The sequence below is a fragment of the Phalacrocorax aristotelis genome, chromosome 1, assembly GCF_949628215.1.
Source record: "Phalacrocorax aristotelis chromosome 1, bGulAri2.1, whole genome shotgun sequence".
Lineage (NCBI taxonomy): Eukaryota > Metazoa > Chordata > Aves > Suliformes > Phalacrocoracidae > Phalacrocorax > Phalacrocorax aristotelis.
In genome coordinates this window covers 159,441,436-159,463,481 of record NC_134276.1, presented here as the reverse complement: position 1 = coordinate 159,463,481, position 22,046 = coordinate 159,441,436, and the positions used below count along the sequence as shown (strand labels likewise).

General features: G+C 40.6%; 1 protein-coding gene across 4 annotated transcripts in view; it reads left to right on the top strand.

The window, feature by feature from the left end:
* LARGE1 (LARGE xylosyl- and glucuronyltransferase 1) overlaps positions 1-22,046 on the top strand; it is a 291,443-nt gene that overhangs the window by 242,983 nt on the left and 26,414 nt on the right. For all 4 annotated transcript variants that reach the window (XM_075075849.1, XM_075075860.1, XM_075075870.1 and 1 more), the window contains 3 exons: positions 3,371-3,483; positions 4,957-5,082; positions 14,065-14,220. In XM_075075849.1, the coding sequence (XP_074931950.1) occupies positions 3,371-3,483; positions 4,957-5,082; positions 14,065-14,220 (395 nt within the window). The remainder of the gene's footprint in view (positions 1-3,370; positions 3,484-4,956; positions 5,083-14,064; positions 14,221-22,046) is intronic.

Below are 22,046 nucleotides of genomic sequence, written 5' to 3'. Positions count from 1 at the left end.
TTCTGTGGCTGATCATAATTTGTTTAATACTCATGAGGCATTTGGGTTACCACTTTTCTATTTTTGTTTATTTGCTGCCAAGCTGTCCCTTTGTTTTTCTCAGGTGGGTTAGGGCAGGAAAATGCTGCACTCGTCAAAAGATGAGAAGTCCCACTGCCTGGGGCCAGATGTTCATAAAATATTCCTTTGATTTCTTTTTTTTTCTTCTCCAGTCTCTTCCTCCTCCAGTACAGCAGCTGAGTTAAGTCCCTTTTCCCCTTATGTTCAGCTGTATGTCATCTTTAATTTAGCCTGAGATTTCAGTCAATTTGACTCTGAGGGAAGGGGCTCCTGAGGCAAATATTTCCCTTTCCTTATTTCAGACACTTTGCCTGCAAACGAATTGTGCAGATTGGGGTTAGTTCATTTGTTATGTTTGCTTTTCGTAACAGAACAATACAGAAGTAAAACTGAAGTGCTCTGTTGTGAAGGAAAAGTAATTTTTCCTCTGCATGAACTATTTAAAAGTTCCCAGCACACATGCTTTTGCTTTGCTTTTGCATTAAATAGCACTGATTAGGTGAATAGTATTAAAATCTCCTCTTAGTAAAAATCTCTTATTCTCACTAATACTAATGAGTAAATATTTAAACTCGCTATAAATATTCTCCAGTAGTTGCTTTTACAGCAGCAGTAAATCAGAATTCCACAGTGCAAGAAGCCCTGAACAGAGGCTGTACAAAGGTGCTAAACCCAAGCCCGTAGGTGAATTAAAATAGAAATCACATCAAAATTAGTCTTGACGATGGAACATTAAAAGCTTGTGAATATTTTCAATAGCCACGATTGCATCATAATTTAATACATCCTTTCTCACATATATTCCAGCTTTTCCACCCCATCTGCCTCTTTTACTCTCAGCTGCTACCATGATAGCCCCTCAGGACACCATAACCTCTTTACCTGCAATGCCATAACCTGCTGCTAGTGTAAGAGTGGAAGAGAAAAAAAATTGGAGAATAGTGCCTATATTAAAACATTTCCCCTTTTCCTTCTCAGACTGGAGGCTTAAAGAAATTTAAAAAAAAAATGTTTTCTTGTCTACAAATTATAAATACTATTACGTTAGAGTTAATTGAATCTTACAATTAGTCCTTATTTTTCTTAATAAAGAATCTCCTCAGTTGTATTTCACTGTTGAAACAAAGCTGACAGTTCTTGCCAGCTAGGAAAAATCCACTGCCAAAGAGGAGCTTATCCCACCGGGTTTATTGCTGCAGCGCAAGGGAATCTGCTTTGCATTGATCTAGAATTTCAGATAATGCACAATGGCTCTCTTAGAAGCTAATGCACACACACTGCACACTCAACGTAGGCTTCAGTTACGCTGAGAGAAGACAAACGCACTGGCAGAAATATGCTGTAGCATATTGTGACAATGTGTCCCATTCCAGTGCAACAGCTGGACACAGAGAGGTTGACTGAAGATGAAAGAGGATCCCTCCAGTACAGGTTCCAGCATCCTTGGGAACCAGATGGACTGAAATGGAAAACAGAACTAAAATAGGCCACAAAATTCACTGCCAGAAGACGTTTTCTTTTTATTCATGGCAGTGCCAGGTCTTACTAGAAAGAAATTTGCCATGTCATAAAAACTGAAGACAGGAATCTCCTTTGTTCTATCCCAACCGTTGCAGGATTATTGCGGGTATATTTGCTAATCTTTGTGTAGTCTGATTTTTAAAGGCTCATGAAATAAAGCATTTTATCTGCCATTTTTAGGTTATTTCACCGCAAAGGGTTTAGGAGAATTTTTCTTAAGTGTTTGGACTGCATTTTCTTTCTTATTCTCATTACTTTTAGTTTTATCATCCTAGACTCCCTTGGGCAGCTTTTCCCAGTGCCTACTTTTTGCCATTTCATACTCTCCTGTGTAGCTGTTATGTTTCTCTACAGTTGCTGTGATTTTTTTTTTTTTTAAGGCTTCTTGTAATGTCACTTGCAAATGTCATTACTATTCTGTTTGCTTCCCCCTTCCACTAATGAAGATATGAAACAACACAGAACCTATCATTGCTCTTACTAGGGACTTCCTGTCAACCTGCTAGGCTGCTGTTTATTGGTACTCTTCCTTTACGGTCCTTCAGTTTGCATTCATTCCCCATGACAGTACCTAAGTCTTTCCAAATTAATTTTTTCAAGTAAAATTTTCTGAGACAGTGCAGGAAAGGTTTTGCTGATGCTTCAATCCAGCTTCATTGCTTCTGCTGTTTTCCCTTCTTCTACACCAGGGATTTTGTCCAGACAAAAAGCAACTGAGGAATAACAGTCCATGTTGAGGTATCTCTTTTCCCCCTTCAGGTGTAACTTTCTGATCTGAGGATCCTGCTCTATGAATATTTCCTGCCTTAAGGGTGGACACTCTGAAAGGCTAGGTTGCAGCCAGCATTGGTAATCTGTTACTCGGAAAAGTTTCAAGGGTTGCAGTCAGATGTGTCAGGTGATTAACTTCTTCCTAGGTGGAGGAAAGGCTGCAATTTCATCTTACACAGTATATGTATTGCATCCTATGCAGTAAGTATTAAGGACCAGATTTCTCCCAACACACATTGAGTAAAATGTTTTATATGAGTGACAAAATTCTCTTTGTCTCAGCATTTTGTCTCTTTGTCTGTCGATTTCAGGCCAGATAGAAATTAATTTAAACAGTGGTGTTTTGGAAGAAGCAGATCTCTATTCAGTGTGAAGATGGCAGGAGTCATACTAGATAAATCAGGACTGTCTCTACACTTTACCTGGTAGACAGTGACTTGACAGAATAGCCTCTTGGAGCCTGTAGCTTCTCAGAATAAGGAGTTGGAAGGGTCTTTCTGGAGTGTTAAGAGCTTCCTTCTTTCTTTCTTGTAGGATATTGTCTAATTCTCTTTGGAATGATAATGGCCTTTGGATGGAGTTAACCTCCGTCATGTGAATCACCTGTATTGGTTCATTTTGTAAGGAATAATCCCAATGCTAATGATGTCATAATGAAGTCAAGCTTTATCAGTTAAGGAGACTACTAGAAATACAACATATTTCTCTTGCTTCTCCCCACTTTCACTCCTCTTTGGCTACTTTAGCCTTCTTGCAAGCCTGTATAACCTGGCATTCATCTGTATGCTGTCTCTCCATTTCTTCTCTGCAGCCTCAGGGGAAACTTTCTTTTAGTGGTATCTTGAAATCTGAAGCCTTTTTTAGTCAACCTCCTGTGTTAGCACAGGGTAAGGACTGTAGTTTCCAGATCTCAGCTCATATCCTTGTTTTAACTGCTGAGTCAGCACATGGACAGGATGGGCCTTGACTGGCATGTGACATCATGGCTTCTCTTGTTCTCTGCACTGTTTTCCTTCAGGGGTTATCTTGCTGCTTCTTGATAAGTTACGGAAGATGAAATGGGAGCAGATGTGGAGGCTCACAGCAGAGCGGGAGTTGATGAGCATGCTGTCTACTTCACTGGCTGACCAGGTAAGTTGGACATTGCAGACGAGTGGTACAACCACAACTCCATGGATTGATGAAGGTAAGAAAGGGAAAGAGGACGAGATATGGGAAAAGGCAGGAGAAAGATGCCTGTAGTCATCATTTGTTGAATCGTTCTGGGGAAAACATGGAAGAGAGGAATGGAGATTGACTCATCAGGTTTCTCTTACTACACTGACATTTTTACCTCCTCTGCACAGATTTCATGAGATAGACAAATGTGGGTTTCAAGTTTTAATTTTTTGTCCTCCTTTCTTTAATATAGGAATTTCCAGACACTACAAGTCCAAATATACTATGTCTTTTCTTACTAGTTATTGTCTAAGCAGACTAGTTTTAAGAGTATCCAGATAAGTCTTTACTGTGGCTGATGACTCCCAGCAGTCTTTTAATGTGCTCCTTGCCACAACACCCCTGTGAAGCACTGCTGTCTCCCCGTCACAGATGGGAAACTGAGGCCAAAGGAAGAAATAATGTGCCTATACACAGAAATGCATATTTACTCTCTTTGTGCATCCTGCCAGCTCTCATTTTTGAATCCTGAAACCCAGTTAATCTAGTACAGGACCTGAACCAATAAGTATTGCTCAGCAGATTGAGTGTCAGCATCATATTTAGATATTTCTGATGCTTCTGAGCTACATCTGGCTTATGACCAGACACCAGTAAGGAAGCACGCTGCTTACTGTGCACATAGAGATGTGCACTTTTGTACAGTATCCTTACAAGTTGATCCAAGAGCTACTGAAGTTCATTAAAATTATTTTTGCAACTTCACTGTGTTTTCAGTCAGGTCCTGCATTGCTGTCTTATACCTGCATGGGGCAGAATTTTGCAGAGTGGACCAAGGTTGCTTATGTCTTACTCTAATACCTTAACCACAAAACTGTCCTCATAACTTACGTCGCCAACTGGATGGCTGCACAGAGGCAGAACACGTTCTGTCCCTCATGGTGTAGGCTGTTCTGCACGCCCTTTCCATGAAATGCCTGGAATACTTGTTGCAACAATGAAGTGCTAGCTAAAATCCCACATAGTAATTCACCTTGAAACAGCACAACTCCCAGGACCACTTTCATCCCCTTTATTGAAAAGTGATGCGGTACTAACAGCAGGCAGTTTGTCATTTACTGCATGTTACTCTCCCTGGTGACTAAAAGAGGAACCGCATCTCTTGCCAGCAGTACATGGGACATGTTTTGAAAACTTTGCTGGAGTCCTTCAGCTCTGTGTGTCAGGAGAGCCCATTCCTCTTGTTCAGATCTACACATCGCCCCTTAGATTGTTAGCACCCTCTATGGAAACAGAATTACGAAGCAAGGTTTGCAGAGTTCAGCTCGCATAACCATTTGCATTTCTCCCTGTGAGGGGGAGAAGGACAGTAGGCTCAGGGAGGGGTTGGGATCGCCTCACTGTAGAAGCAATGTACCCAACGGTTTCTCTGGTTTTGTCTGCTAGGATATCTTCAATGCAGTCATCAAACAAAATCCCTTCCTTGTCTACCAGCTCCCATGTTTCTGGAACGTGCAGCTCTCTGATCACACCCGTTCCGAGCAGTGCTACAGAGATGTGTCTGACCTGAAGGTATGTTTTACAGGAGGTTGGGTGGGTGGTATTTGCAACAGAGAATACAGGACTCTGCTGTGACAGAAAGATGAAGCCTGTTAAGAGGAGGGAAACTAATACATACAGGACACCCAAGCAGAGGAAGCAAATACTACTTCGGCTTCGTGCATTTTGAGTGCTAGGAAAGTCAAAGATGGATGCTGCTTTGGCATTTGGCAAGGTGTTACAGAAGTGCTTCGCCTTCTTACATTCTGTACCTGTCATCTTTGCCACTGCACCTTACTCCCGAGTTCCTATTGCTGTCCCAGTTCTTAGCTCTTCCTAGCCAAAGAATACAAAACTTTTTTTTTTTTTTTTTGTACTGGACAAGTTTGAAACTGTTCCGTCAGCATCATTTAATGGAGTGAAATTCACAAAGAGGGTTGGACAGACCCTAGCTGGAGATACATTAGCCAAAATTTAAAGACCTTGCATACTTCATATTTAGCCTTTTTGTACACTTGACCCAGCCACACTGCCACTCATTTTTCCAGGATTTGCCATGAGTAGAAACCTTTTAATTCCATGAAATAAAGCTATAGTATCAGTTTAATAGCACATTTTTCACCATTGTCAAGTAGAATATAAAAGCAGGTGGATTTGAACAGATATGGGTAAATTAACATCAATTGTGCTGTGGTCATTTTGAAAGGCCAGACTGAAATGTAGCATGCAGAGAGTTCAGAATTGAATCTGATTGAGCTTCTACCACGTGTACAATAAGACTGGCTGACTAAATGGCAGTAGATCCGTTCAGAGCAGACTATGGCATCAGAGCGCAGTAAATATTAGGTAGTTTTTGGCAATTCATTTTAAAATTCAGTTAAAGTTCATATACTTAATTTATGTTTTCAGAATGCTTTAGTAAATGAGGTTAAAAAAAAAAAAAGAAATTAAAAACAGAGAACTGTAGAATAGGTTGCAAGGGACCTCTGGAGACCATCCAAACCCCACTCAAAGCAGGACCAACTTAGATCAGGTTGCTCAGTGCCTTGTGCAGTTGAGTGTCAATTCTCCTAAAGGCTGAGATTCCACAACCTCCCTGGCCCCTTGTTCCAAAGTTTGACCACCTTCATGGTGCAATATATTTCCTAAATCTAACCAAATTTTCCCATGTAACAATTTGTAGAATAACAGCAGGTGTGTTCAGTATGAACACCAGATACTGGATGAATATAGGAAATCAATCACCCTCGACACGCTGATTTCAAAAGCTGCACTTCCTAAAAGACAGAAGATCTGCTACATGGGTTAACTGACCTGTCAAAGCTGGCCAGTATTGCTTGAATTTCATACATAAAATATTCACAACCAGCTATTCAGTTGTGGTCCACAGAAGACAGCTTTAAAAATTTGATCAGTATACTGGTCAGTACACTGATCACTAAATGTGTTATGATAGGTGTTTGTAGGGCAGGATCAATGTAGGGACTTAAAAACATCATGGTTTTATGCCTGGTAACGTAGTGCTGGTAGAGATTTTAATTATCTGCTCATGTTGGGAATCATGTATGACAGCAATTGCAAGGCCTGAAACAATAGGAGAGATGTAGTAGCAGGGAGAATGTTTTCTAAACGATGAGTTTTAGAAAAATGCACCTCCGACCTGGGAGATCTCACGGTATTTTTCTATGAATTAGAGGCTGATGTTAATTCATGTAGTCCGCTGAGACAGATTGGATTCAGCACAAGGTTAAGACACATATTTACATGACAGAAAGATATCAAAGCTAATAATTGAGGATCTAGGGCTTGGTTCAATTGCCTAAACACAGTTTGAGTCACCGTAGATACTCTCAGGTACCCATATGGGACTGGCAGATACAACATAGACCTACAGGAGACGATACACTTTGGCAAGGCAGCTGATGGGCAGGCAGGATAACCCTAAGGTGCTTTCAGGGTTGCCATACAACTGTATTTAGGCAGCTGAACTGTGATCCCCATGAGTGGTTTTGGAGACTGGTTAAGCTCACCTCAGAATAGACATCTGACAACTAATCAGGCAAATCAGTCTCTGGGCTCCAGTGACTGTATTGACTAATGTGCTTCAGGTGTGGGACTTCTGGCTCGTATGTAACACCTACAAGTAAGCATTTAGTAGAAGTACCTTAAAAAGAAATTGAATCCTTTATTCATTGTCGATTAACTAATATATGTTTACAAGTATAACTTAGGCTTGGTTATTTATTAACATATATTCTATCACACTGTCAGTTCCATTACAGCATAGGCAATGAAGTCTAAGATGCATAATATACTTTCTGGTCTGAGGTATTTAACTCAACAAGGGATGCAGACACATAAGCAATATCTTCAGCTAAACTGGTCTTATTCACACTGCTAAAATTATCCCCTAAATACTGAATCGGGGCTGAAATTCTTTGCTTTGAAAGAGAGGCCAGAGCCCTATCTAGTGCACATAAGCCCCCTGGTTTCAATAAAGCTTTTCCCATATTCAGCAGTTAAAGAACTGGCCTTCAGGCAGCCCTGTTTAAAATTCTTCATACATTAAAAAAAAAAAAAAAGCATAAACTAATTAAAGTTGTGAATCTGCATTATGAAAATTAGCAGAATTCTAGTTCTGAAAAGAAACCGGCTGGCTTGATATGTGGCCCTCTCAAAAAAGCAACAAATGTTATTAGCCTGAGTTACAAAATATACTCTTAAAACCACCAAAGTTGGTCAGTTCCATGGCATTTAACATAAATTGTGTGTCACAATGTATTTGGCACATCCTGTATTTCATGATAAGACTGGAATAAGAAATGAGGTAAAAGAAACCTCCAGATTAAAAGGGAAAGAAGGATGCTTTGCATCAGTCAAGAATGTCTTGAAATGAACAATTTTAGTAGAAAACAAAGAGTGGGCTAAATGGAAGCAGATGCCCTTTAGTTCTTTTTGCCAAGTGAGCCAACTGCAGTCTCTGAAGGCCAGAGGTGTTTATTCTTGCATGGCATTTGTTACACTTTGGAGAAACACCCAGGAGTTGTTATTGAAGACTGACCAAGAGATGTGGAAGTGCTAATAGTCATTCTGTGTAGGCATCCACTGTCTGTCTTACTTATCTCAGCTCCTCACATGGTCCCCAGTAGCCCACAATGTCAGTGGACAAGAGTGTGCGCTGTGGGACCATGTCTTGCTGGGCTTCAAAGTCTGTGGGGATCTGCCTGGAAATGAGGTTCATTTATGCATGACACTTGCTGGGTTTGGCCCTGTGTTTGCTTTCCTTTTTGGTTAATAGTTTGTTCCTGTCTGTAAGCAAATCTCAGTTACTATGATTTGGCACAAACCAAATGGCAAGAAAAATCCTGTGAAAGAAAGTAATGAATTGTGATGCCTCTGACAATGAATCATGACCTCACTGAATGAGTCAGTCATGAAGAGAAGTCTGGTTGTCAAGGATACGGATGCTATTTACACACAGAGAATCTGGTAATTCACAATCACAAAAATCAGATGCCGGACTCTTCAATGGGAATGTATCAAATTATTAATATTTACCCCCCCACCCATAAAAATAGGAAAATGCTTCAAAACCTGTTGATGACTTTTCAAACTGGTTTTGAACACAACTGATACTAAATTAACAGGTAGATAAATAATGAACCTCATAAATTCCCTGTTCTGAAATTGTGTTATGTGATTCACTGTGTCCTCCTTGGGAATGTCCTCCACAGCCTCTTGTCCATAACCCAAATACATCATTTCAGATCTGCCTCGAATTTGACCTATTGCACCTCTTTCTATCCCAGTCCCTGAGCCACCCCATGCTGTCCAAGCACCTCAGCACTGATCTGTGGCAATTCTGGCATTCTGCCACCTTGCACTTTTTAATGCCAACCAAGGAAGAGCTATGCTGAGAAGAGTAAGGGCTCAAGAGGGTTAAACATAACACCTCCCTTGAATGAACATCAGAGTCAGTAAGGTGCTTCTGCTCTGCCAAAAAGGGAGCACTGTGGTATTATAGAGGTGTTTTAGGAGGTTTTTTGCAGGCAGGAGGCCTCTTTAAACATTAGTACAGGACTTGAAGGGAAAGCTGCAAATCCTTCTGAGTTAAAATTGAGAACTTCGAAAAGCACAAGATGAGGACAGTCTGTCAGCTTACTGCCATACAGTATAGGCAGTAAGCTGGGGAGTAAAGTAATCCCTGGGACCATGGGCACCAAATCAGGCAGGGGAGGGATTTGCATCCCATATCCAAAAGCAGTGCCTGCACCTCTGGGTTGCTGGCTACTCCAACGTGAGCCTCTTTCACTTACATAGTTCAGAAATATCACTCTGAAACCTCCCTGATGACATTTTCGTGAAGTATTTGATCCTTTCTGAGGAAATTGGTTCTTCTACTAAACCATTCATTTCTGATAAAACACAGTTTAAAAATAAAGTGTCTAGACATCTCTAATCGAGACATAAGTTACACATATGGTGCTTGTTTGCTATGTGCCTTGGGGCATATTTAAACTTTTCAATATATGCCTGAAAAAAGCCTACTGAGGTGGCATTAAAATGGCATGTATAGGTGGCTTTACTGTGCAGATTTGCTGAATGCTTAATTCCTGTTGATTTCAGTGGAAACTGTCTGGTTGCCTAAACAAGGAGTCTAGTTTTTAAGCAGGAAAGCTCCCCACCTACAAAATACCACTTTTACTTATTTACCTAAATTGTGACGTGCTCATGGGCTTAAGAATATCTGTTCAGCGCTTTGCAAAATTAAACTTCTTTAGGCTTAAATTTAAGCTTAATTTCTTCTTACTTTTTACCCCTTCAGCCTGGAAAGTAGGTATATAGGTATACAGGATATCCTGTATTCTCTGATTTCATAAGGGCTGAAGCAGGGTGAGAATTATCATGATATGTCTTTGGGTAAAAAATGGAATAAATTGTGGTTAAGGAAACGTTTGGCCAAATACTTCTTGTGGAGAGAGAAGATGCTTCAGGAGAAAAATGGATAAAGGTACCTGTAGAATTAATGTTGTGTTGAAGCTTATTGTTTAGCAGTTTGAACGTAGGATTTGATATATTTAATCTCCCCAGAGAGAACAATGCAGCTGGTAACCTAAGGAGGCTTGCTGGGATTTTCGTTTTCAGTGTATTTCCATGCAGATAACTGACCTTAGAGCCCTCTCGTATACTCCACCGATATATAAGATCCCATCTCAGATCCCATTGCCAGCCTACAAGGCTCCAACTGTGTCATTTTTTGAGTGCTTTGGGTCAGAACCTGGTGAATAAATGGGAACTACTGGCACAGTTAGTCTGTTTCACTAGGGCACAAGTCTATGAAAGTATTCCAGGAGGCTGGCTGAGCGTAATCAGTGAGTGGTAATGGTTGCTGATTAACTAGGATGGTATTAACAGAAATGTAGATAGTGCCAAGTTGCTTAATGACAACTAACCAAGTGTTAAAGAGATGTGGAATTTTAAGTTCTGATCTTTCAGTACATAAATTGCTACATGAAGATTAAGGAGCATGTTTTCCTAGTTCTCAGGAGGCCTTGATTAAGAGTGGGTAGGATCCATGGGACAGCCTGAAGGCTAGCACTGTTTCTGAGGTGTCCACCCAGATAATGGCACTGGAATTTTATATGTTCCAGCAGTAGTTTCCTCCGTAAGCCAACAGAGCTTTGGAATAGCTTAGAAACTAGGAGGGAAAACAGAAGAAGAAGAAATAAACACAGTATTATGGTGCTCTTCAGTCTTAGAAAGGGGATGTTGTAGTAATGAGATTTTTGGTTTCTAGATTCACTTTCTCTTTTTAAAGTTGAGATGACACTTGCTCAGTCTGCAAGTAAAGTGGATTCTTACTTTTTTGTTTCCTTCTGATTTCCCTGTAGTTTCTTTCCAACTGATTTTTTTTCACTAATCAATTCACTGTTGCCCACGATAAAGTTTCTAACATAATGGCCATAGCTTTACCTGTGTAGCCATTGTCTTCATCATGTACCTCACTGATGCCCATGCCGGGCTATGCAAGGACATCTTGGCCTGCACAACTCCTGCTATAGCTGATGGTGCAATAGACCGAATCAGACAGCTGCAGTCAGAATTGAAGGTGAATGTGTGGGCTGACAGCAAAAAAAGAATATGGCCTTTGGATGTAGTGTTGTCTGTCATTGGTTAAAAGTCTTGCTGCTTTTTGAAACCTGCTGTTCTTTCTTATGCTTTCATATATCACATAATATTTATCTAATCATGTTACATTTGAAAAGCAGCCTGCTTTTTCACTAGACCTGTTTTGTGGTTTTCCTACCTCAGGTCATCCAGATGGTTGCATAATTCCTCAATGTTCTTTAGCTGCATTGGCATGTGCTGTCTTTCTTGATTAAAAAATCAGCTTTTCTGGATAGTCATCAGCTCCATTCAGCTTTCTTCAGTTCGCTCCAGGCTCCCCTGACATCGGTACACAGGCAGCATCCTGACATATTTCAAATCTGATCAGATCTGAACCACCAGCTAGGCCCTTGACGCTTACCAGCTTTTACACACACAACAGATTTTGAAACACAGCAGCAAAGAGCCTCTACACTGACAACTGCAGTTGTCTGGCTTTGACATCACCCCACACACAACTGGATAGAGGCACCAACACCAGTACTTGGCTGTGATGTGACATAGCGTGTGCTGATGGGAAATTCCTGCAGCACCAGGGAGCCTGTCCCGTAACAGTTACTGAGTTTATCATCATCAGCCATTTTTGTGCTCATGGTCCCAGGGTGAGTGGTCAGGGTGCTTGGCAGGGGGATAGGGTGCTCATGAAGGCATCCAAAAGGAAACTCACATGAAGTGTATGAGTAGTAGGGAGAACACAGAGAAGATTGTTCTTAGCAAGTACTTTTTGTCCCATTTGCCAGCTTCTCAGCTTTCTTTGATCCACTCATAAATAAGTGCAAGTTACCAGCAGACAGTCGCTATTCAATGCCTGCTTGTAAAAATGCATACTAGTACCATGTAAAACTGTTAAGTAGCCCTTTAGGTTCCTTCAGCCCTATGCTTCTGTTATGTGTGTCTGTTTCCCCGAGGTAGGATTCAATCGTTGAGATTTTTTTGCATGCAGTTAATGCCTTTTGCTGCAGTTAAATGCAATGGATGAAATATGTCAAATTCTTTTCAAAGAAAGGAGATTTTGAAGATCCATTTTTCAGTGGAGGAAATCTGTCATCTTAAATTTATGTCCTGACCTACGTAAAGCTCCTTCTGTTTCTGTGGTGGTCTGTTTTCAGAACGTTGTGTTCTGAACGGTGTGTTGTGTTTCTGTCATTTTTAGCACATGTTGCAGCACCATGTTATTGCAGTTATTCCACACTTCTGAACATATGGACAATGTAAAAGCAGAAAAGGATGTAGCATTACCACGGAAAAATATCTACACCAAGTATTTTTGTCCAGATAACTTCCCAGATTTATACAGTGTGTATAAATGCATCATGATCCTGATTTAAAGTGTTCCTATAACTGGAAGAAGTTATCTGCCAATTTCTGAAATTATCTTTTTCCCTACAGTTGCTTTTCTGTCACTCTGTGTATGGTTTTCTGACATTCGAGTAGCCTCAGCAGTGAAATCCCAGGAAAGGATAAAGCTTTTTCTATGAGGAGATGTTTTCATTGGTGTTGGTTATGTAGGAGAGACTGCCATAGCTTTTACGGCAGCATAAATACTCAGTGGAGAGACTATGTTGTTTGCTGAAGTTAGTACAGGAAGAATTCAGGCTATGTCCTGCTCTTTCCTCCCTGAGTCCACTCATTCAGCAACAGAGAGCATGATTTCAGAGGGCTCCCTGATATTGTGGAGTTGTGTTGCTGACACTAAGGGAACTGCGTTCATGCGCTCTGGACTCTTTCTGTTCTCTGTGCTGCACTTCGGCTCTGTGCATTCCCTCCCACAAATGTTCAGAGCAAAGCTTACTGCGCGACCGGCTTGGCAGCTGTCATTGCAGCTCTGTGGCTGTGTGTGAGTGACACAGTGCCGTCACGCAATTAACTTAATGGATTCAGAGAACCTCCAGAACCCCTGGCTTGGAAATATTCCCAAGGGAGACCTTTTTTTTTTTTAATCCCTTTAGAAGCCGCAGGAATAGAACTGAATACCAAGCATTTGGTGGGTTTTTTTCCTTATGCCTAAAATATAGCCTATACAAAATTAAATCATTCCTGTAAGCCATTTTGGCTCTCTCTTAGTTTTTCCTTAGGGCGCCATTCTCATTCACATTGGCAGCAGTGCAAAGTTGCCTTGGCGTAAATGAGAATCGGGCCCTTTATATCAGCATTAGAGTTAAATCTAGGCCAGTGTGAGACTTATCTCCCATTAGCAGAGGCTAAATACCTGCTAGAAATTGGAATTCAATGGATGAAGCATTGTACTGCGTCACTGTGTTGTGTAACGGAACTGAGATCAGTCTTCTTTAAATGAAGCAATGGCAAAAAGGAAGTCAGAATCAATTCAGTCTTTTCTGAGGGGTGTAAATGGGTGTAGAAATTAATTTCAAGCTTTTTCTTCTCAATACCTAACCGGAGAAGATCCTGCCTGGCCTGAAACAGTGAATCAACTTCATTAGCTGAAACAGTCATGTGGGAATCTGAGATGAATGTTTAATACCTACATCCCTGTGTCCCTTGTCCTGCCACCTTCTTTAACAGAGTCCATAACCTATCAGGTCCATGATTAGAGCCGTGGCAGCATTTATGAGGTGCTGCATCACAAACTAGAGCAGCACCCTAACTCAAATGTGCAGGTTATCCTAAGGAAGAGTTTCAAAGCACGTCACCTGTAGAGTATGCAGTTACTTGTGAACATGGCAAAGCCTTCCTGATAAAAAAACAGAAGGGAGTCTGTGTAGTTTTGGGGTTGGTGGTTTTTTTGTTTTTAAAAGGGCAGCAAACTGACCACAACACAAAAAAGAGCAGATAAAGCAAATCTGTATTCTAACAGCAGGATGTGTTTTCTCTTTTTTTCCCTCTGAGGTGATTCACTGGAACTCACCAAAGAAGCTGCGAGTGAAAAACAAGCATGTGGAGTTTTTCCGCAACCTCTACCTGACATTCCTGGAATATGATGGGAATTTGCTGAGACGGGAACTCTTTGGCTGCCCCAGTGAGGCAGACGTGAACAGTGAAAATGTAAGTGGGATGTCTAGGGCTTGAAGATTTAAAGTGTGTTTCATACAAGGCACGGGCTACGTGAAGACTCGGAGGGTTGGTGGTGTGGGTAGTGCAGTGCAGAGGGACTCAGGAGAATTGAGGTCAGTGCTTGGATTCCAAGAGTGACGCTGTGCAAATCATTTAATCTCTCTGTGTCTCTCTTGCCTGTAAAACTGTCGTATTAATCCTGCCTTTCCTGTGTTTTCTGTTGCTTTTTTTTTCCCTGCCTTTTAAAAATCCCAGATAAAGGTAAGACCACAAACTGAAAATGGGGACTTGGGCTCTTAATTCCATTAGGCAATTCTGCAAATCTCACCCTTAGACATAAAACTTTACAGGGGAAGGTCTTGTTTCTTGTTGTGTGTTTCTTCAGCATACAGTGATGTCAATTTTGGCTGGTAGATACTAATATACAAATAGTGAGGAAGAAATTAAAATAACAAGACTGCTGGATTTAGGTCTATGAGCTTTTGCCATGCTGCAAACTGTAGAATGAGATAATACCTGAAGGTACACATAGGCTGTGAGACTGTGCAGCTTTTTTCTGCACTGCCCCCAACCAAACACAGCAGTGTTTAGGTGTATCTGCATAAAATTTGCAGTCAGAACCTGTCAGACAAAGCAAATCCTTTGAAAATGGTTGAAATCAAGGATGTTTGCATGCAGTTGTTCTTGTGTGTGTGCGCGCGCATTAGCACACATAGTTCCAATGTAAAAAGCTGTGAGCTGAAACGTGTGTACACAGTTGTATATGAATTCCTTGGGTATAATGTGGTCTCTGGAGATTTCTAGACCACGTACCAATTTTGGCTACATAGTCTGAAAGGAAATAAAGAGGAACCTTTAACATTTTTTATCTTCAAGAAAAAAAAAATTGTAAAATATACAACATTATATAAAAATCAATAAAGCGAAGACAGTATCATGTACACGTTAGCAGTTAAGAGGTAACTGGCAATCAGTAGCATCATTGAGGCTTGTAGTGTTTCCATTTAGTCTGTGGATAAAATGACCACAGGAAATGCCATTCCCAGTTTTTTAACTATAGCACTCAGAGATTGGATAGATATATTTTAGCCCAGGGCATGGCTTCCCAGGTACTTATTTGACCATCTCACTGTCTTCTGAGAGGAGTGAGGAATGGTGAAAAACTGGAGATAAACATTAACTGGGAGAGACTGAAGCAGGGATGAGAGAGAGAGAACGTGAGCGCACTGTGAGAGCAAAAGCACATGGAGAAAGAAAATCCTCTGCAAGAGTGAGAGGCTTTTAGACAATCAAGTGAACTGAATGTTTTAAGAGACCACTAAGAGTCTGATGGTCAGAGACATCAAGGTACAACAGACGGAGTAGAGGATAGGGTAGGAAGGGAAAAGAGGACTGATATATTAGGGAAAAAAAAAAAAAGAAAAAAAACCAAAACACACCTTCATCATACTTTAAGAATGAAGGTTAAAATTATACTGAATTTACAATATGTTGTGTGGGTTTGAAGAACAGAAATGCAATCACCGACTTGTTGCTTTATTTTCCAGAGCTTTGTAAGTCTTTAATAAACAGATTTATTCCAGACGACAAGTTGCTGGGCAGCAGTGCACAGTGAATGCAAGTTCTTGCTGCTGAAAATGGCAGTCCTGAAAGTTTAAAATGGCTCATTTTACTGAACTTGTATCTAGTTGACAGACACTGGAAATGACTAACTGTTCAAGCCTGTTTCTTATTCAAGACAAGTAGAACGCAATATGGTATATGGTATGACTTGTGTCTGAAAAAGAAATGTAACTCATTCTTCCATTTATAAACAGAAAAAAAGAGATACTGGAAAAGAATGAGCTAGACGTACAAAAATACGTGAGTCCTAAATTGCCAAAAGACACCAAAAAGTTAACAGCCTTATATCAAAACCATCAGACATAGGAAAAAAAACTAACTTCGAATAGCTTCAGAGTAGTCACTAAGCAGAAGACTTTGGTTTTTATTAGTTACCTTTGATGCAAGCTCCCCTCTAAACTTGACTATGTCCTTTCCATTGTAGGATACAAAAAGCAAATTTCAGCTTTGAAGTTATGAGACCCTAAGAATAAGATTATCATGAAAGCCACTCTTTCTCTCACTCTCTGTCTGCTGTAGTACATACAGTGTCACAGGAGTCTTATTAAAATACAGTACATTCCCATGATTGCAGGATAATCTTCAGAAGCAGAGCATCTTGTAAGGTGAGCAGGGAGCCACTGCTTGTCATTCCTCCCAGTACAAGAACTAGGGGGCATGAAGCGCAAATAGCAAGTAGCAAGTTCAAAACAAAGATAGACATTTCACCTACGATGTAATGAAGCTTTGAGCAGGAGGTAATGTTGCTAAGAATATACATATGCTCAAAAAGTGTCTCTTCATGGAAAGAAAATTAATCAGGGGCTGTTAAGCTTTGGTGCAGGAAGTCCTTAAACCCCAAGTTCAGGACTAGGGGGAGCGTTCTGAGAAATCAGCGCCTTGCTTTTACACTCCTCTCTAGGCAGCCGGCTCACAGCCAGAGACAAGATGCTGGGCTGGATGGACCCTGAGTCTGGCAAGATGCAGCCATACATTTCCATTAAGATTCCTAAGAATATGCGTTACATAAAAGGCTATACTTTCTGCAAGTCAAGTATATATAAAGTAGGAATTGTTATTTAATTTATCTTAATACCTATTATTTTTCCTTTCTTCTCTGAAATGTGACTAGCAGCCCCAAAACACAATCAGGCTTTATTATGCTAGGCATTGTATATGGGTAAAAGGTGCTCCTTCGGCTGCCTGTGCTTCTCTGCCCTCTGGACCAATGGACAAAACGTTAGAATAGCTCTGCTGGTTTTACAATCAGAGAGAATTACTTAAGCACTAAATGCACTGAGCCCTGTTGTGAAAGAAGCAGTGGCGTGGTGTGTGTCTGTCACTCACAGTCTGGCTGTATCAGACTACCCTTAAAGTCTTGCTCCAATATACCAACGATTGCTTCTCTACAGTTTAATATTTGTAATGAAGTTTGCAACCTGTAATTTAGGAATCTCATTTGTAATGCAAATATCTGTAAAACATGAAAAGAAGGTGTGGCGGTGGGTACCACTGGGCTGGTTCTGTTACTCTAAGGCCCTTTTACACTTCCCATCAGTACTGAGATGGCCTTAAAATGAATGTAAATCATGTATCCTCACCATTGAGGAATTCTCAGTGCCAGAGAGATGTAAAGGGACATTAGTTTAAAAGGTAATCAGACCTTATATTAATCTCTCTCACTCTTCCTCTGTGTATGTGTGTCCATGCATGTATGCTTAAATATATATGTCTATATGCATGTGGAAGGTTTAGTACTTTTCTAGTTTTTTAATGTTTGCTAAGGAAATATAATACCACAGACTGAGTTTTAAGAAGCCTAAAGGCAATCTTTGGATCTTATACTGCATAGTCCTGATCTAGTCAGTTGGTGATCTTCAGCCGCACCAAACACCACTGCTATTAGGTTCCAAAACATTACAAATGGACATGAACAGAACAGATAGAGCTCTGAAACAGAAATATTGGAGGCAAAGAAATATAGACAGGGGTAATTTTTCTGTTTATGAAAAATGCTTATATGTATGTCTGTGTGTACATACATGATTCTTCCTTTCCTTGAAATATTCAAGCTGAAAGACCCTGTGTGTTGCAGGGACAGGCTCTGGACAGGAGCCTGCCACACACTCCTTGCCTTAGAGCAGAACTTTAAGTCCCCTTTATTCAATATGCATTTAAATGAGATTACACAGAGCAGACTCTTCTCAAATTGGTATTACAATCACCCCTTTGCCTTTTGTGCACATTCTGGATAGGAAATTCAGAATATGAACCAAATCCTCCTGTAAATACAACCATTGACTCAAGTGGCCTTTGGAGCACATCCTTAGTCACTCCATCCTACTTCTTCCGTGCTGTTGCCCCCTTCTCAGTCCTTTCTCATCTTGATGCAATACAGAAGATTTTAGGGAAACCCATGCAGGCAAAGCTCACAATAATCTCAAATTTGGATATTTCCTGTTGGCTTTTAATGCTTATGTCCAGCAGTTCATTCTAAAGGACCTACTGTAAAGCCTAAAATATTTCAAGAGGATCTTTTGTGTCCCAGCCTATCTATAGTTATGCTATGAGGTAGATATTGTAAGCCTGATTTTAGCACACAGGCACACACTCAACCTTTTAGCATTCTCATAAAACTTCTTTCCAGCAGACAGCTTCTCACCAGGTACTTCTGCCAAAGCATTAAATTTGAAGGTTGAATGAGGTGTCCCCTATTAGTGAAGCCTGTGTCCTGATCCAAAGCCCAGATCTGTGGGAATTTTATCACTGATTTCACTCAGGTTAAGAAAAGGACAGTAGTTTTAGTTTTCCATTAGCAAAGACTTTCAGAAAACACAGGAAAAAAATCCTCTGCAGATTTTTATTTTCAGATTTTCAAACCAACAATACAAAGAAACCGTGTAAAAAAAATGAGTTCTTCCTGAAACACTTGCTTAGGTGTATATTTACTTACTAAATGTGCTTTTACTTATTTACTTTTTTTGTGCAAAACCAGAGATTCTAAATATTAGCAAATGGCTGTGCATGCCAGCTTGTAATATCCACCAGGAGAGCAGGAGATTCTAGCAATGTACCACATAGTTTAAGCTCTAGTAACAAATTTAGCAGTTTTTGAATGTCTGAAAATAGCATGCAAAGGGAGCTTCCGAGTCAGTATCGGGGTGCTGAACTTGCAGTCAGACTGATGCTTTGAGTACCCTTTGCTGCTGCAGAATTTCAGAATAATGCACCATTTGTAGGGCTGGGATTTGAAGTTACTGTTTTGTCATGACATAGTCTTTCTCTGGTAATAACAGATGGTATATGGCAGTTTTGAGGTGAAATTTTGACTTCCCCTGCTGTTTGTTTCTATTATTATAACTGTTATTGTTATTAAATGCTGAGCTGGTAGCCTATCCTGTTAGTTGCCTGAAAGTTGCCATTATACAGCTTTCAACTGCTTATAATATTGCTAGATGGTGGATCATGTGGACTTAGATATTTTTTGTCATGTTATTATGCCTCTTTTTTTCTTTTCTTTCATTTTTTAAAGTGAAACATGGGGAAAAGCTTAGGAGGTTTGCCCACACCACAAATTCAATGACTTCTTCATGGAAATACTCCATACCTCAGAGAAGGAACCGAATTTTGGGCCAGAAACATGTCTTTTGCTAACCTGGTGACTAATCAGGCAAATTATAATGCTGAAAAATCATGGTGTACACATCATCAGTAGCGTTTTCTTTGACTTTAAGGAGGGTCAGATCTCTGGAGACTCTTTCTTGGGAGTGTGCATGGATACGTCTGACCAGATTATATATATCTCAGTGACACAGCAGAGTTGAGCGTGCTGCAGGCACCTGGACAAAGACTGGCATTTTCTGTCACTGTTTCTTCTGAACGCTCCATTCCAAGTTCTGACTAGACAGTAGAGCTGAGAGCAGGAACATATTTGGTCTCTGTTCTGAGGGCCATCCATTGCCCTCAGTGATGTCCAGACAGTATGGAGGAGAAAAACTCCAGATTCACTTATAAAAGGGATGAAAGCTAGATCAAAGGCAGAAAGGAAAATGTTAATTGAGACATAGGTTCTGGAGAGAGAGTGTTTGGAGCAGGAAGAGGAAATTACTATGATGGGTCATCACAGGGTAGGTATAGGGAGTCGGCAGAGTACTTGAACAGGGACCATGGGATTAGAAACAGGGCTGGGACTGATGTAGACTGTGGAACTTGCCACCACACAAGATGGAACAAGGCTAGGAACAGTCTAGGGAAGCAAAAGTAAGGAGACAACCTTTCAAGGCACTGTGCTGCAAGGGACGTCTGGGAACAGCTCAGTTAAGAAGGTTTGGCGGGGACCTGGGGAAAGGAGGTGCAGAGTACTACCAAGATCTGACACCTGCAGCTGAGATCAAGGGAAGCTGTACTTTGTATGTACAGAACCTTGTAAGATGTTATGCATGCCTAAAAATTGGGTTCTTAATTGTGTTGATTATTGTGGTCAAGATAAGTCATTACTTCCATTTAGCAAGAGTATTTGCTACTTCTTACATGCTGCAGCAAAATTCCTCTTGCTGGGTAGGCTTGCTCAGACACTATCCACTTTGTCCTTAGCACAGCTTTGTTTCATAGAAGGCTCAGTTTGACCCATAGCAAATGTACAAAATTTTATTGCATGGGGGGAGTAAAGGTTTAATTGATGTAGGATTAGTCTGGCTTTCGTTACTAATCATTGGAGAAGCCAGAAGTACTTTATGTAGGTCATCCCAAACAAGACTTAGCAAATGCTTTTTCCTCCCTACATCATCATCTGCTTTGTTTATGCCATGCTAAAGGCAACGGTTAATTCACACACTTTGAAAGTGCAAAGTGTTGCAATCCAAATTGCCTACTGGGGGGAACTGGGACAGCTACCCAGGAGGAAATGAAACTGCTGCAGTTTATAACCAGATTATGGTTTCATCCTGGGCTGGTGTTAGTTTTCATCTCAGTGGCTAAGCTGAGTTGATTTTGTGCTATGAATCTTAACTGCGCACACCAGAGAGAAGGAGAGATGATCTGAAAGTCAAAGGTTTTCATCTAAGCTGCTCAGTTCCTGTTGTGTTAGCATGATATTGAGTGAGTGACTTAAGATTAGTGTCATCTCACCTCACCTTATACACTTGATGAGAGAGAGTTGCTTACATTAGGGTTTTTATCTCCTTCCCCAAGATCTAAATAGCCTCTAGACACAAATTGTTGTTTGTTGGTGGTTTTTTTAAATATCGCTAATCCCTAAGAAAATACTTCTGATCCTGGATTTTGGATTGATCTCATCAGAGATGAAGTCCTATATATTTTGGTGGGAAGTAAATTGTTTCTGCGATACAGCAGTTAAAAAAACCCAAAGCCAATCGCAAATTTGCTTACACTAAGAACAGCCTTAGGAGGGGAGATTTATGAGCAGACTAACCAGTTCGCTGGTGAAAGGTGCATGTGGTTTTCCGTGTATCATATGGGTCTGCCATCTATCACATGGATAGAAAACACCACCTCATCTCATACAAATGTATTAGTCAGACAAGTAGACCTGGTAGATCATGACGATTTAGAGTAGAGTTGAATACCTTCTGGCCTGCCTGTGCCTCTCCGGCCAGCCTAGCTTCAAAAACTGCTTTTCCTGATACGAAGTCTGATCACCTGCCGCAGCTGGCTGCCCAGAGCAGTAACTTAGCATATATCTTTTTATGTATTTTAATCTTTGTTTTGGCATGATTCATGCCATGGCTGCCATTTCTATTTCTGAAACAAGTAACATCATGGTGCTAATGAAAGGATTTATTTCCCACTACAGTATTTCCTAAGAGAACATCTACTGTACACAGTCTGAAAAGAATACATTTTTCAACTGTGAGAGTGTTTCCTGGAGGTGACATTTCCCACATGCTCAGTGGCAAGTAGCCTTAGCATTGAAAATCTTGTAGAAACAGTGAATCTCATGCTAAGCAGGTACTTGCTTATGAGAATACATGCTGTCACTCTCAGGTTGAGAAATCTTTGCTATATTAGGCATATTGTTACAAGTATAATGGAGGGGCTCATAATGGGGATGCCATCTTTTTATCAAATCCAGCTGGTATTAAGGTCTGCATTCTGATGGTGCACTGTGTTTAAGTAAGCATCTGTTTGCATAGATCTGTCAGCATTCCTGTTATAAACCCATCTTTTCATGAAGGCATAATGTGGGCGCAAACCTT